The 14,077-nt window shown below is 41.6% G+C and overlaps 1 protein-coding gene across 3 annotated transcripts; it reads left to right on the forward strand.

Annotated features, from left to right (window-relative positions):
- Nucleotides 1–1,056: 1,056 nt before the first annotated feature.
- Nucleotides 1,057–7,839, forward strand: LOC132770444 (uncharacterized). Of its 3 annotated transcripts, XM_067466080.1 has the most exons (4): nucleotides 1,057–1,177; nucleotides 3,907–3,993; nucleotides 5,028–5,091; nucleotides 5,749–7,839. In XM_067466080.1, exon 4 carries the CDS (start codon nucleotides 5,774–5,776, stop codon nucleotides 6,908–6,910), a length of 1,137 nt encoding a protein of 378 aa, XP_067322181.1. In that variant the 5' UTR covers nucleotides 1,057–1,177; nucleotides 3,907–3,993; nucleotides 5,028–5,091; nucleotides 5,749–5,773; the 3' UTR covers nucleotides 6,911–7,839. The 3 variants fall into 3 exon arrangements, with proteins under 3 accessions (XP_067322181.1, XP_067322180.1, XP_060623368.2); XM_067466079.1 differs by lacking the exon at nucleotides 5,028–5,091; XM_060767385.2 differs by lacking the exons at nucleotides 3,907–3,993; nucleotides 5,028–5,091.
- Nucleotides 7,840–14,077: the final 6,238 nt, after the last annotated feature.

The following is a 14,077-nucleotide window of genomic DNA, read 5'->3' on the forward strand; positions in this document are numbered from 1 at the left end:
AAGGGGGATGGACCATGGATGATGGGACTTCCAGTACGTTCACACACTTCCTGAGACCACATTGACCCTTATCAAATGACTGAACAAGACCAAACTTGGCACACAAAGCCACCATGGCCCACACTACATACTTAAAACAAAAAAAGAGAAAATTTTGATTTAGTAAAAAAATAAGTGGAAAAAAAACAAAGAGAAAGATGACAAAAAGGGAGGGAAAGAAGCAGATAAGAAGGGGAAGGAGAGGAGGAAGAAAGAATGAAGAAAAGAACAAGTAAGAAGACCTCTAGAAGATACCAGGAAGTCACAATATCTATTTATCTTCCTGTTACTTTTATTTTCTATACATAATTTCTTTTTTCTTAATTCTCTGACATAAATCTTATATATTATTATTATTTTCTTTCTTTTTTTGCCTGAATCTTACTACTGTTGTTATGTACTGTTTTTAATTGAAAATCTCAAATAAAGATTATTTTAAAAAATGTTGTTTATAAAAACTTTGAAAAATTCCCCAAAAATCTGTGGATAAGCGAAATGTTCTGAAATTTGGCGAGCGAAAAGTGGTAAACGTGTTCTACCATTGTGGTGAGTTTCACTCCAATAGCTGCAAAAACGAGGGAGAAAAGAGCCCCTGAATGTTTCCCAATTATAGTAATTATACACAATTACTGTAATGAAATAGTAACGAAATTTTGTTACTGTCGTTATAGTAACGAATTTTTAATTAACTCTACTTTGGAAACACTTTAGGAATGAAATGCCAACACCCCCCAATTTTGTAATGACTTTATTTAATGGGTTGCACATCTCTATAATCTGCAATCAGGTAAAATGGAAAAATAAGCCCTTATGCCTATGCTATTGCCTAATAGGATAGTTGGCCCAACAGCGCCCTCTCCTGGTTAGAACCTTCTATTTCTTAAATGAATGGGACTTTCCCGCTTGCTCTAAACCCCGCCCCCAAGGTCTGACGTAGCAAAAAGGGGGCGGAGAGAAAGGAAGAAAAGGGAAGCCTCTCTTGCTGCCTTAAGTTTGACGCATGCGCGGTTTATCCTTGCTCCGCCCACCCCTATTCCCGCCCACGGATGGAACAGGCGGGCTTCACTCTTCTCTCGCTGAGCGCAGGGGAGGGAGGTACCATTCTGTTTGCGGGGGCGAAGTTGGAGCAGACCTCTAAGTGAGTATAGTGTTGTTTTGCCCTTATCATTGCAATGGAGGGAGAGGTATTTTCTTTTCTTTTTCCTACCCCCCTCTCTCTCTATGTGTGTATATATATATATAAAGGCTATGTGAATGTGTATATATTGCAAGATATACACATATCTACCTATACACACACACACATATATATGGGCTATGTGAATGTATATATTGCAAGATATACACATATCTAACTACACACACACACATATATATGGGCTTTGTGAATGTATATATTGCAAGATATACACATATCTACCTATACACACACACATACACACACACATATATATATGGGCTATGTGAATGTATATATTGCAAGATATACACATATCTACCTATACACACACACATACACACACACATATATATATGGGCTATGTGAATGTATATATTGCAAGATATACACATATCTACCTATATATATATATATATATACACACACACACATATATTATGCATATATATATATATATATGGGCTATGTGAATGTGTATATATTGCAAAGTTTACACATATATATATATATATATATATATATATATATATATATACACACACATATATATTTTACATATATATATATATATATATATATATATGGACTATGTGAATGTCTATATATTGCAAGGTATACACATATCTACCTATATATACACACACATATATATTACACACACACACACACACACACACACACACACACACACACACACATATATATATATATATATATATATATATATATATATATATGGGCTATGTGAATGTGTATATATTGCAAGGTATACACATATCTACCTATATATACACACATATCTGTACAAAGTTGGCCAAAAGTCACAAAGGGTTCTGATGTTGTAATAACTTTTGAGAAAAGTGATTTAACACTTAACGTAAATGTGATTTTATTTCCTGTCTATACTATATGTTGTTCTAAATTAAAACAAAAAAAAAGGAGTCATGATCTATTGGACCCCTCTTATATGACATTTGGTCCACCAAGCTATATAAAAACAAATTTTGCCAAATTGTCTTCTTGTAAAGCTGCAAAAAAAAAAAAAAAAAAAAAAGAAGCTTGGAAAAGTTACTTTCCCCCCCTGGAGTTCTTAACTACACTTACCAGAATCAACTCAGCATGTTCAAAATTGTAATTCTCCCTTTAAAACTGCATTTTACAATGTTATTATAATTTCTTTAAGTGGGGAAATATAATAATTATAATATAATATATTTATTTATACCCTGCTTTATCTCCTGAAAGGGGGCTCAAAGTGGTTCCAAGTCAATTAGCTATTGCTTTAAAATACCATTTGTGAGGTTCAGTTAAATAGGATTTGCCACCCAACAATGGTGCAGTGGGTTAAACCGCTGAGATGCTGAACTTGCTAACCGAACGGTTGCTGGTTTGAATCCGGAGAGTGGGGGGTGAGCTCCCGCTGTTAGCCCCACCTTCTGCCAACCTAGCAGTTCGAAAACATGCAAATGTAAGTAGATCAATAGGTACCGCTTCAGTGGGAAAGTAATGGCGCTTCATGCAGTCATGATGGTCATATGACCTTTGAGGTGTCTATGGACAACGCCGACTCATTGGCTTAGAAATGGAGATGAACACCAACCCTCAGAGTTTGTAGCTGTAACTCTACACTGTAGAGTTAATGCAGTTTGGCACCATTTCTAACAGCATCTTAGAGACTAAAGGTGTATCTACACTGTAGAATTAATTCCGTTTGACACCACTTTAACAGCACCTTAGAGGCTTAAAGGCGTATCTACATTGTAAAGTTAATGCAGTTTGATACCACTTTAGCAGCCATGACTCTGGAATCCTGGGACTTGTACTTTCATGAGATACCCAGACTCTTCGGCAGGGAAGGCTGAAGAGCTTATAAAACTACACTTCCCATGGTTTGGTAGTATTGAGCTTTAGCAGTTAAAGTGGTGTCAATCCGCATCAATTCTGTAGTGTAGATGTACACTAATGGGCAGCATAAAGTTAGTAGCATGATGTTACCAGCTTCATTCTCTCAGTTACTCTCTAAAGCGCTACAAGATCTCTTTTATGGCAGACTTACAGGGTTACATCTTTGAAATATATTTTTTGAATGATGGTGCTACAAGGTTTCTTTTTAGACTGATATTCCAGACCAATATGGTGTTGGCTATGTCTGTCATCCTGTATTCTATAGAGTTTTCTTAGGCAAGCTGCTATGTAAGCTCCAAGAACTGCAAAATGGAAATTCGGTCCGTGCGAAGACAGCTTGGAAAGTGCTATGTCCAGGCATGTCTCTCCAGCAATGCTAGTAGTCACCCTTGGAAATCCAGGCACTGAGATCAGTTTCGTTTCCCTTTTGCTTTCTCCAACCCCTCCCAGTCACAGCAAACCGAAAAGAAGAATTAAATCAACTTGGCAAAGATCTCTTTAGTCTTCAGTGGATCTTGCTGACAGTCAGGAGAGAATGCCTCTAGACCATGGCCATATAGCCCGAAAAAACCTACAACAACCCAGTGATTCCGGCCATGAAAGCCTTTGACATTATTATTATTATTATTATTATTATTTCCAGATAAGAGATGTTCAACCTGTAGCCATCATAATGTGGCCATCATGTCACTTTTCAGTCTTTTCTCCAAGCCAAACATAAACACAGTTGACAATAGGGAGGATTTCTTTTTCTTTATTTTTTCTGTTTTTGTTTTTTACAGGGAAAAAAAGACAAATAAGAAGAGAGAAAAAATTGATTAAAGGCCTTTGGTTCAAGGAAGGATTTGCAAACAACTGCTACTGAAGCAGTAAGTAAAATGGCACTTGATGTACACTTCTCAAAAGTGTGGTTTGCCCTTGTTTCTCCCTTCCTCCCATACTTGGCCAGAGTGGTCCACACCTTGGTTACATCCAAACTGGACTATTGCAATGCGCTCTACGTGGGGCTGCCCTTGAAGACGGCCTGGAAGTTTGAACTGCTACAATGGGCGGCAGCCAGGCTCCTTACTGGAGCAAACTATAGGGACCATACAACACCCCTATTAAAACAGCTTTATTGGATGCCGATAAGTTGCCGAGCCAAATTCAAGGTGCAGATCATGACCTATAAAGCCCTAAATGGTTTGGGTCCCGCCTATCTCCACGATCGCATCTCCTTCTATGAACCAGCACGAACTCTAAGATCTTCCGGGGAGGCCTTCCTCTCGGTCCCACTACTGTCTCAAGCGCGGTTGCTGGGGACGAGAGAGAGGGCCTTCTCAGTGGTGGCCCCCTCACCTCTGGAACGCCCTTCCAAGGGAAATAAGACAGGCCCCATCCCTCCCCTCCTTTCCTAAGAGCTTGAAGACCTGGTGGTTTCAACAAGCCTTTGAAAATGGCCAGTTCTAACTCAGCCCCACACATTGTCGAATACGGCCCTATTCTTCCTATCAGTTACCCAGATCATTTCCTCTAGTCGGCCCTGGAATGAACACCCACAGACCCGTACCTAATATTATTGTTGCCTACCATAGCATTGTATTTAATTCCCAGGCCCCCTAGAATTTTTGGGTTTGCACAAATCTTGGCCCAGACTTTTAGATTTTTTTAATTGCCTTGAATAGGCAGGATTACTTTTAATATATGTGTGTTATGGTGACAATTTTTATGCATATTTTGTTTTGTCAGTCTTATGGGTATGTTGTTTTTACTTTGTATGTTCTGTGATTTTTACCTGTGATTTTTACCCTCGGGGAGATAGAGCGGTATATAAATAAAGTTTTATTATTATTATTATTATTATTATTATTATTATTATTACTCTCTAGCCCTGTATAGAAGGCCGTTTGGTGCCTCCTTTCAGGAGATGCTTCAAAATCCCCCACAATGATGACCCCTTCAAGGGCTAATTTCCTCTCTTTTGTGACGTAAGTTCTGAGTACTATCGAAGGCTGAGTAGTTCTCACCTGCCCGCTGAAGACAAGAGGCAGAATGATTGTGATTTCTGTTACACCTGCAAGGGATATTGTTTAAAGAGCAAAGGCCCTCTTTATGTTAGCAAATCCCCCAATTTCCCTTAATTAAGAGGCAATCTGGATTAACAATGGATACCTTTATGCCAAACACCTGTTGAAGCGATGGGCTTGTACAGTTTGAGCATCCCTTACTCAAAATGCTTGGGACCAGAAGTGTTCTGTATTTTGCCTTTTTTCTGATGATAAAATACTAGGACATGGGACCTGAGGCTTACATTAAATTCATTTGTTTTATATACATTTTAAACACATTGCCTGAAGGTCATTTTATGTACCACATCTTAAATAATTTTGCACATGAAATAAAGTTCGCATTTAATCAAGAGATGCAAAAATGTTTCTGTCTCAGCTACTCATCTGGACAGTTTTGGATTTGAGTATTTTGAATTTTATGGTTGGGGGCCACCACAACATGAAGAACTGCATTAAGGGATCGCAGCATTAGAAAGGTTGAGAACCACTGCTTTTGAGGATCAGAAAACCTCTTGAGAAGGTGTGTCTTTCCAAGCTGTTTGTATCTATACCCTCTTTTACTTTCTGAACCCACAGATTGTGAATCCCTCCCTTAGAAGCCATGGGCAGGCCTAGGAAAGCCTCTGCTGACGTCTCGTCCCCACGACCTGCTGCCACAGCGCCCAAAGTAGCCCCATCTGCTCCTTCGTCTTCTGCTTCCTCCAAGTCAAGTTCTGCAAACCGGGGAACTAAGGCCACCTCAGCTGCTAAAAGCGAAGGTGTCAGACAAGGGGGAAAGCAAGCCTGTACCCCAAGTCTCAGAGGAGCAGACCAAACAAGATCCACAACTACTTACGGTGGGGAGCAAGGAGATGGGTGGAGTGGCCGTGCAACAAGAGCCAAGACCTCCACGGCTGATGGAGGAACCAGGTCTTCTCCCAAAGCTGCTGGTAGCACTCCGCATGCAGCTCCAAAAACACAAGGCAAATCTGCTCAAACTCAAGGCAAATCAGTTCACCTGCCATCTCCGCTCCCTGCAGAGAAGGTGGCTGAAATAGAGAGGGAGACCCGGGGTCAGCGGACCAACCCAGAATGGTACCAGTGGAGGGAGAACCGCATCACGGCCTCCGTGGCTCCCAAAATCGCCAACAGCAAGTTTGCCAACGGGCGGACCTCCGAGGTGCCTCAGTCGTACCTGAAAGATGTGACGCGGTCCGGCCCCCGGGTTCAGACCCCGGCCATGTCTTGGGGCATCCGGAACGAGAAGAAAGCCGTCGAGTCCTACGAAGCCCTCAAGTCCCACGAGAGCCGCCAGGCCGTGAAAGTGGACGATTGTGGCCTCTACATTGACAAAGAGAAGCCCTGGCTGGCAGCCAGCCCCGATGGGATTGCCAAGGAAGCCAAAACTGGCAAGGAGATTGGGATTGTGGAGGTCAAGTGCCCTTACAAGCACAGAGATAAGACGGTGACGGAGGCCTGCAAGGACAAAGCCTTCTGCCTGGAGAAGAAGGGGGATTCCTACGTGCTGAAGAAGACACATCCCTATTACACCCAGGTGCAGTGCCAGATGGGAGTCACTGGCCTTGACAAAGCAGACCTCGTGGTTTACACCAACAAGGAGACTGCAATTGCCCCGGTCGATTTCGATCCAGCTTTCTGGGAGAATACGGTTCCCAAACTGGAGAAGTTCTACACCGAGGCCGTCATCCCTCATGTGCAGGAGCAGAAAAGTGTTGCGGCATGGGCTAAAGAAGAGTAAAGCTGCCGAGAGATCCCAGAGCTTGGAAATAGTTATTTGTTTGGATTGTGACTCCCAGAACCCTTCAGTCTAAATACTGGGTAGTGTAGTTCAAAGTGTAATTTTCCTAAGCTTTGAGGAATCTGTAGCTCCTCTGTTTACAAGAGAAGCCTTCAGCCTTGAACCTGAACTCACTTTGATACCTTAACCTAGCAGTACGAAAATGCTGATCGCCTTTCTGTGCCTTAAGAGATGTCTTTGCAAATAGTTATAGAAAACCTCCTGTATTGCCACCATTTTCACTTGCTTGACCATCAGATTTGCAAGGAAATTGCATTAGATAATTGGTGACTGGGTTTCTGCCTTATCCATGGTGAATATGTCCATTGCACTTGTTGCGTCTGGACAAGGCAAAAGTTTCTGTAGTTGCCTTTCTGCTTATCTGGTGGCAAAAGCTTCCTCCCAAGTTTGAAATTCTTGCTATTGCCAAAAAAAAAAGCAAATGTATGATGTATTCTTATCTGGTGGCAAAAGTTTCCTCCCAAGTTTAAAATTCTTGCTATTGTCCAAAAAAGAACAAATGTTTGATATATAACTGTAGATATTGCATACTGAATAGGGTGATATAATTCCTTTTTCACATTGTATAAATTTGAATAGTTGTTTCTGATGCTGTGATATTGTCTAAGAGGGTGGTACACATCCATTTGAGTACAGGAGAACTGCCATCTTGCCTTTCAAGCTTAATAAGCTTAAGCATCCATTTTTTCATATTTACCAAACCAGATTTAAAGAATTTGCAGTTTTGTTGTGATCCAGAGCTTAGTTTTGAGTTGCTTTGGAAATAGCTGAGCCCACCAGTTAACTTGTGGAGGACTGTTGTATTTTTTCATGGCTCCTGTTGTACAAAATGAAGCATATATCCCAATAAAAATATTTACTTTAGGCAATTTCGTATTCTAGTTTTGACATTGGATTAATGGGCTGCTCATTCTAACTCTTACAATCCATTCCTCACAACACAATGTTTTCACAGATACGGCCTGAAGTCCTACATGGTTGAACACAGTGTAGTAAGAGTTCTAAGTGCAGAACTTTCCTTATCAACAACAAAAACCATACATGAGCATAAGGCAGATTTGCACTTCCATGTCACTAAGATGATGTTGGCTTTTGTGTGATCCATTCTAAAACATTTTTTTCGTGTCAGGAGCGACTTGGGAAACTGCAAGTCGCTTCTGGTGTGAGATAATTGGCTGTCTGTAAGGATGTTGCCCAGGGGATGCCCAGATGTTTTAACATCCTCGTGGGAGGCTTCTCTCCCGGATGTTTTAAGTTATAACAAAAAAAATGTAATTGTTTTGCTACTGGTTTACTGGCACCTTATAGGCAGCTAAAGCGAATGTAGATTTGTTAATGAGTTCTGCTTTTCTAATAAACAGATGTCTTCAAGATTGCTCTCTGTAGTAAAGAATCCAAACATAGCCAATATAAGTCATTTTTTAAAAATGATTTGAGGATATTATAGGGGAAATAGCTTAAATGCCTGTTCAGAGTAAATCACCCTAAAGCATAAAAACTAATAAGCATTACTGAGGAAAAAATCTGGTTGAAATAAAAAATCAGCATAAATCTCTAACAACTTCCTGCAGTTCTTTTGAGTTGCAACAAGAGTGTGGTTGAATTTGAACTTTACTCAAATTTCATTTGAAAAGAAGTGTAGATATAAGAAACCAGGACGTGCCCTTGACCTGATTTGTAAAGATAACTGAATACTCCTACGGTGTAAACAAGATATCTGAAGCAATTAAAAAGATTAAGGTAGGTAAAGCACCAAGTCCAGTGGCCTGACATTTATATAAGACCTTGGAAGAGGAGTTTTATTTATGCAAGGATCAAATAGAGAATCCTGAACGTTCAGCGGAGGTGATATCTAGGACTTAATGTGATTTAAAATCAACTCTAATTTGTGGCCCCTTGGGCTCTTTTCTCAGGCCCTCCTGTCTCTCACCATCTTATTCTTCTCTTTCCTTCTTTCCCTCTTCCTTGTTCCCTTCCACCCTTTTATTATTATTATTATTATTATTATTTGCACTTATTTACCGCCACTCTCAGCCCGAAGGCGTCCTTCTTTCCTTTCTCTTTCCTTCCTCCTTACCTTACCTCCCTCCCTTCCATTTTTCCTTTTCTTTCTCCTTCTTTCCATCCCTTGTCTTTCCATCCCTTATATTTCCATCCTTCTATCTTCCCTCCCTCTTTCTCCCTTCATTCCCTTCCACTCTTTTGTCCTTTTTCCATCTTTCCTTTCCACCCTTTCTTCCCTTTTGCCATTCGTTCCTTCTCCTTCCAGCCTTCCCTTCCACATTTTTGTCCTTCCTTCCTTGCCTTTCCTCACTCTCCCCTTCCTATCTCTTTTCTTTCCTTTGTTCTTTCCTTCTTCTTCCCTTCCTTCCTCCTTCCATTCCACCCTTCCCTCCCTCTTTCTTCTTCCATTCTTCTCATCCTTCTTTTCCTTCCACCCTTTTGTCCTTCCTTTTTTCCACCCTTCCATTCCATCCCTTTTCCCTTTTGTCTTTCGTTGCTCCTTCCTTCCCTCCTTCTTTCTCCTTCCATCCTTTCCTTCCAACTTTTTGTCCTTCCTTCCTTGCCTTTCATCCCTTTCCCTTTTGTCTTTCCTTTGCTCTATCCTTCTTCCCTTCCTTCCTTTTTCCTTCCTCCTTCTCTTCCACCCTTCCCTCTTTCTCCTTCCATCCTTCCCAAACTTCCTTCTCTTCCACCCAATTGTCCTTCCTTTTTCCATCCTTCCCTTCCACCCTTTCTTCCCTATTGTCTTTTGTTCCTCCTTCCTTCCCTTCCACCTTTTTGTCCTTCCTTCCTTGTCTCTCCTCCCTCTCCCCTTACTTTCCCATTTCTTTCCTTTGTTCTTTCTCCTTCCCTTTCTTTCTTCCTTTTTCCTTCCTCCTTCCATTCCACCCTTCCCTCTTTCTCCTTCCATCCTTCCCAAACTTCCTTCTCTTCCACCCTTTTATCCTTCCTTTTTCCATCCTTCCCTTCCACCCTTTCTTCCCTTTTGTCTTTTGTTCCTCCTTGCTTCCTTGCCTTTCCTCCCTCTCCCTCTCTCCTTCCTTTCCCATTTCTTTCCTTTGTTATTTCCTTCTCCTGCCCTTTCTTCCTTCCTTCCTTTTTCCTTCCTCCTTCCATTCCACCCTTCCTTCCCTTCGTCTCCTTCCATCCTTTTGTCCTTCCTTTTTCCATCCTTCCCTTCCACCCTTTCTTCCCTTTTGTCTTTCGTTCATCCTTCCCTCCCTCCCTTCCACCCTGCCCTTCCACTTTTTTGTCCTTCCTTCTCCTTCCCTTCCTTCCTTCCTTCTTCAATTCCACCCTTTCTTCCTTTTTATCTTTCCTTCTCTTTCCTCCCTCCGTCTCCTTCTATCCTTCCCTTCTTTCTTTCCTTCCTCCATCTCCTTCCTTCCTTCCATCACCGGGCAGCCAGTCCTAGCAGGGAATGCTAGCATGTGGCCCTCAAGTTTGCCCAGGTCTGGTCTAATAATTCCTTGGCATTTTTTTTTCATTTCGGAGATAGGCATGATCATCTTAGTCAGGGATGTTATCGCCCACTGGGTTTTCAAGGCCAACTGAGGATTTGAACCATGACTTTCCAGAGTCCTAATTCAATACTCAAGACTAACACAACACACTGGCTCCTCCATTTGAACATCAAAAGCATACAGTTTATACATTCTTTCCTGTTTCCAAGCTGCAATGGGGAGCCATATCTCTGCCAACACCAAGCTGCTCATTCAGGTGTTGTCATTTGTCATGAATGCCTATTAAGATGAAGGTATAAAGGGCTGTGTCCAATGCGTTGACACAATTCAATACATGTAATTCCAAGGTTTGGGTCAGGTTGCTTTTCTTCAAGGCTTTTGTTGAGCCATTTCTGTACCTGAAGGCAAAACATCCTACAGTGTCCTTCGGCTCTCCTGTTCCTTAGAGGGATGCCAGCATCAAAACTAAAGCTAATTGGCCCTATGGCAAAGGAAGGGCTCCTCAGAGGCTCTGCTGCAGGAGACATGGGGGAAATTAAAAGCAGACCTTTGAGATAAAGCGGGAGGGGAATCCTTTCGACTTACTAAGGGAATGGGATTCAAATTATAATTATTATAATCCACATTGCAGCAGGAACAAAACTGGAAGCAGACTACTCCTTTATCAGAGAAAAAAGCTACTGCATCCCATCCAGTGCAAAAAAAAGCCAACCTTATTGGGTTACTGAGAGTTTTCTGGGCCATATGGCCATGTTCCAGAAGCATTCTCTCCTGACGTTTCACCCACATCTATGGCAGGCATCCTCAGAGGTTGTGAGGAGACTAGGCAAGGGGTTTATTTATCAGGAATGTCCAGGGTGGTAGAAAGAACTCTTGTCTGTTGGAGGCAAGGGTGACTGTTGCAATGGATCACCTTGACTAGCACTGAATAGTCTTGCAGCTTAAAAGCTTGGCTGCTTCCTGGCTAGTATAATCTTTTGTTGAAGGTATTAAAAAATTGAAATCGGGACAGTAAATAAAGAAAAAGGTAAAGGTTGTCCCCTGACATTAAGTCCAGTCATGTCTGACTCTGGGGTGTGGTGCTCATCTCCATTTCTAAGCCGAAGAGCCGGCGTTGTCCGTAGACACCTCCAAGGTCATGTGGCCGGCATGACTGCATGTAAATAAAGAATAACACTCAAAATGGGAATTCCAGATGATCGGGGACAGCTAATCACCTACCAACAGGATTCCCCCAGGCAGGAAGCAGCCAAGCTTTTAAGCTGCAAGGCTATTCAATGCTAGTCAAGGTAATTAATTGCAACATTCAGACCAGCCTCAAGCAGACAAGATTTCTTTCTTCCACACTAGATATTCCACAGATATATAAACCCACTTTCCTAGTTTCCAACAGACCTCACAACCTCTGAGGATGCCTGCCAAAGATGTGGGCAAAACGTCAGGAGAGAATGCTTTTGGAACATGGCGAGACAGCCCGGAAAGCTCACAGCAACCCAGTGATTCTGGCCATGAAAGTCTTTGACAACACATTAAATACCTTATTTCCAGTTCTAAAACGTTGCAGTTTTTGAAATGTTTAGGTGATTGTGTTGAGGCATAACATTGTGCCATTGTAAGTCACCTTGAGTCCCCCTTTTGGGGTAGAGAAGGGCAGGGCACAAGTATGGCAAATAAATAAATAAATTCTATTTTTTTTTGTCGTGCCAGGAGCGACTTGAGAAATTGCAAGTCGTTTCTGGTGTGAGAGAATTGGCTGTCTGCAAGGATGTTGCCCAGGGGACGCCAGGATGTTTTGATCTTTTACCATCCTTGTGGGAGGCTTCTCTCATGTCCCCGCATGAGGAGCTGGAGCTGACAGAGGGAGCTCATCCGCGCTCTCCCTGGATTCGAACCTGCGACCTGTGAGTCTTCAGTCCTGCTGGCACAGCGGTTTAACCCTCTGCGCCACCAGGGGCTCCTAATAAATTCTATGAAGTAAGGACTAGAATAGTGTTGAATACATTTTTAAAGTGTATTTGATAACTAACACTTCTTGCTTCAATTTTTTAAAAAAATCAAGGATAACACTTACTTCAATAAATTCTATGAAGTGAGTGTTATCCTTGATTTTTTAAAAAATTGAAGCAAGAGGTGTTATCAAATATACTGAAAAAATGTGTTCAACACTATTTTGGTCATTTCAAAAAGCATTCTGCATGTAAGAAAACTTTTGGAATTAGTGCATAAAGGTCCTTGCTAGATCTAACAATATTGTTAACTTATATCCCAACTGATTGAAGCAAGTGGTGGTTGAAGGCAGAAAGATGTCATCCTCCTGCAGTTCAGTGAAACAGCCTTTGCTAGGCTTTATCTTTTAAAACCCTATACCAGATATATCCTACCTTGTTCATGCCCAGTGTTTATTTTTTTATTTAATAATGTAAAAATGTTTATGCTTGTGTGTAAACAGTATTTCTTGATGTTTCTTTGATAGTGTTGATGTGGAGATTGTCTGGTTTGCCTACTCTGGAACATGCAACATATAATTGTCCATCGTTAGGAGTCCTCTTTCAAATCTATAATACTATCTCTCTCTGTGTGTGAATCATATATATCTATATCTATGGCTAGATGGCTGTCTGTGAGGAGGGCTTTGATTACGTTTTCTTGCCCTGGTGAAGGGAATTGGACTGGATGGCCTTAAGTATTTTCTGTTGGTCATGAGGGTTCTGTGTGGGAAGTTAGCCTCAGTTCTGTCATTCGTGGGGTTCATTCAGAATGGTCTTTGATTGTAGGTGAACTAAAAATCCCAGTAACTACAACTCCCAAATGCCAAGGTCTATCTCCCCAAACTCCATCTGTGTTCATATTTGGGCATATGGAATATTCGTGCCAAGTTTGGTCCAGATCCATCATTGTTTGAGTCCACAGTGATCTCTGGATATAGGTGAACTACAATTCCCAAACGCAAGGTCAGTGCCCACCAAACCCTTTCAGTATTTTCTGTTGGTCATGGGAGCCCTGTGTGCTAAATTTGGCCCAATTCCATCATTGATGGAGTTCAGAATGCTCTTTGATTGTAGGTGAACTATAAATCCCAACAACAACTCCCAAATGACAAAATCATAATTGTTTGAGTGATGGTCACTCCTTGTGTAGTGAGATGTTTTGCTGCCAAATTTGGTGTGATTTCGTTCATTGGTTCTTTTGTTTTTAAGGTACTCATTATGCACAGAGCATTTATATATATATAGATAATCTTTTATCTGCCTGGTGGCGCAGTGGGTTAAAGCACTGAGCTGCTGAGCTTGTTGATCGAAAGGTCGCAGGTTCGATTCCGGGGAGCGGCGTGAGCTTCCGCTGTCAGCCCTAGCTTCTGCCAACCTAGCAGTTCGAAAACATGCAAATGTGAGTAGATCAATAGGTACCGCTCCGGTGGGAAGATAACGGCGCTCCATGCAGTCATGCCGGCCACATGACCTTGAAGGTGTCTACGGACAATGCTGGCTCTTCGGCTTAGAAATGGAGATGAGCACCACACCCCAGAGTCAGACATGACTGGACTTACCTTTATCTGCCTACATTTTGTCCTCTTTTCAGCTATAATAACTGAATCCCAATTGGCTTCATGAGCTTTGCACCAAAATAAAAAAAGCACAAC

Source organism: Anolis sagrei, chromosome 3 (genome assembly GCF_037176765.1).
Source record: "Anolis sagrei isolate rAnoSag1 chromosome 3, rAnoSag1.mat, whole genome shotgun sequence".
Taxonomy (NCBI): domain Eukaryota; kingdom Metazoa; phylum Chordata; class Lepidosauria; order Squamata; family Dactyloidae; genus Anolis; species Anolis sagrei.

What these genes read in the sequence shown, in the direction of transcription:
- LOC132770444 (XM_067466080.1), top strand. Translation starts at nt 5,774, where the DNA reads ATGGGCAGGCCTAGGAAAGCCTCTGCTGACGTCTCGTCCCCACGACCT.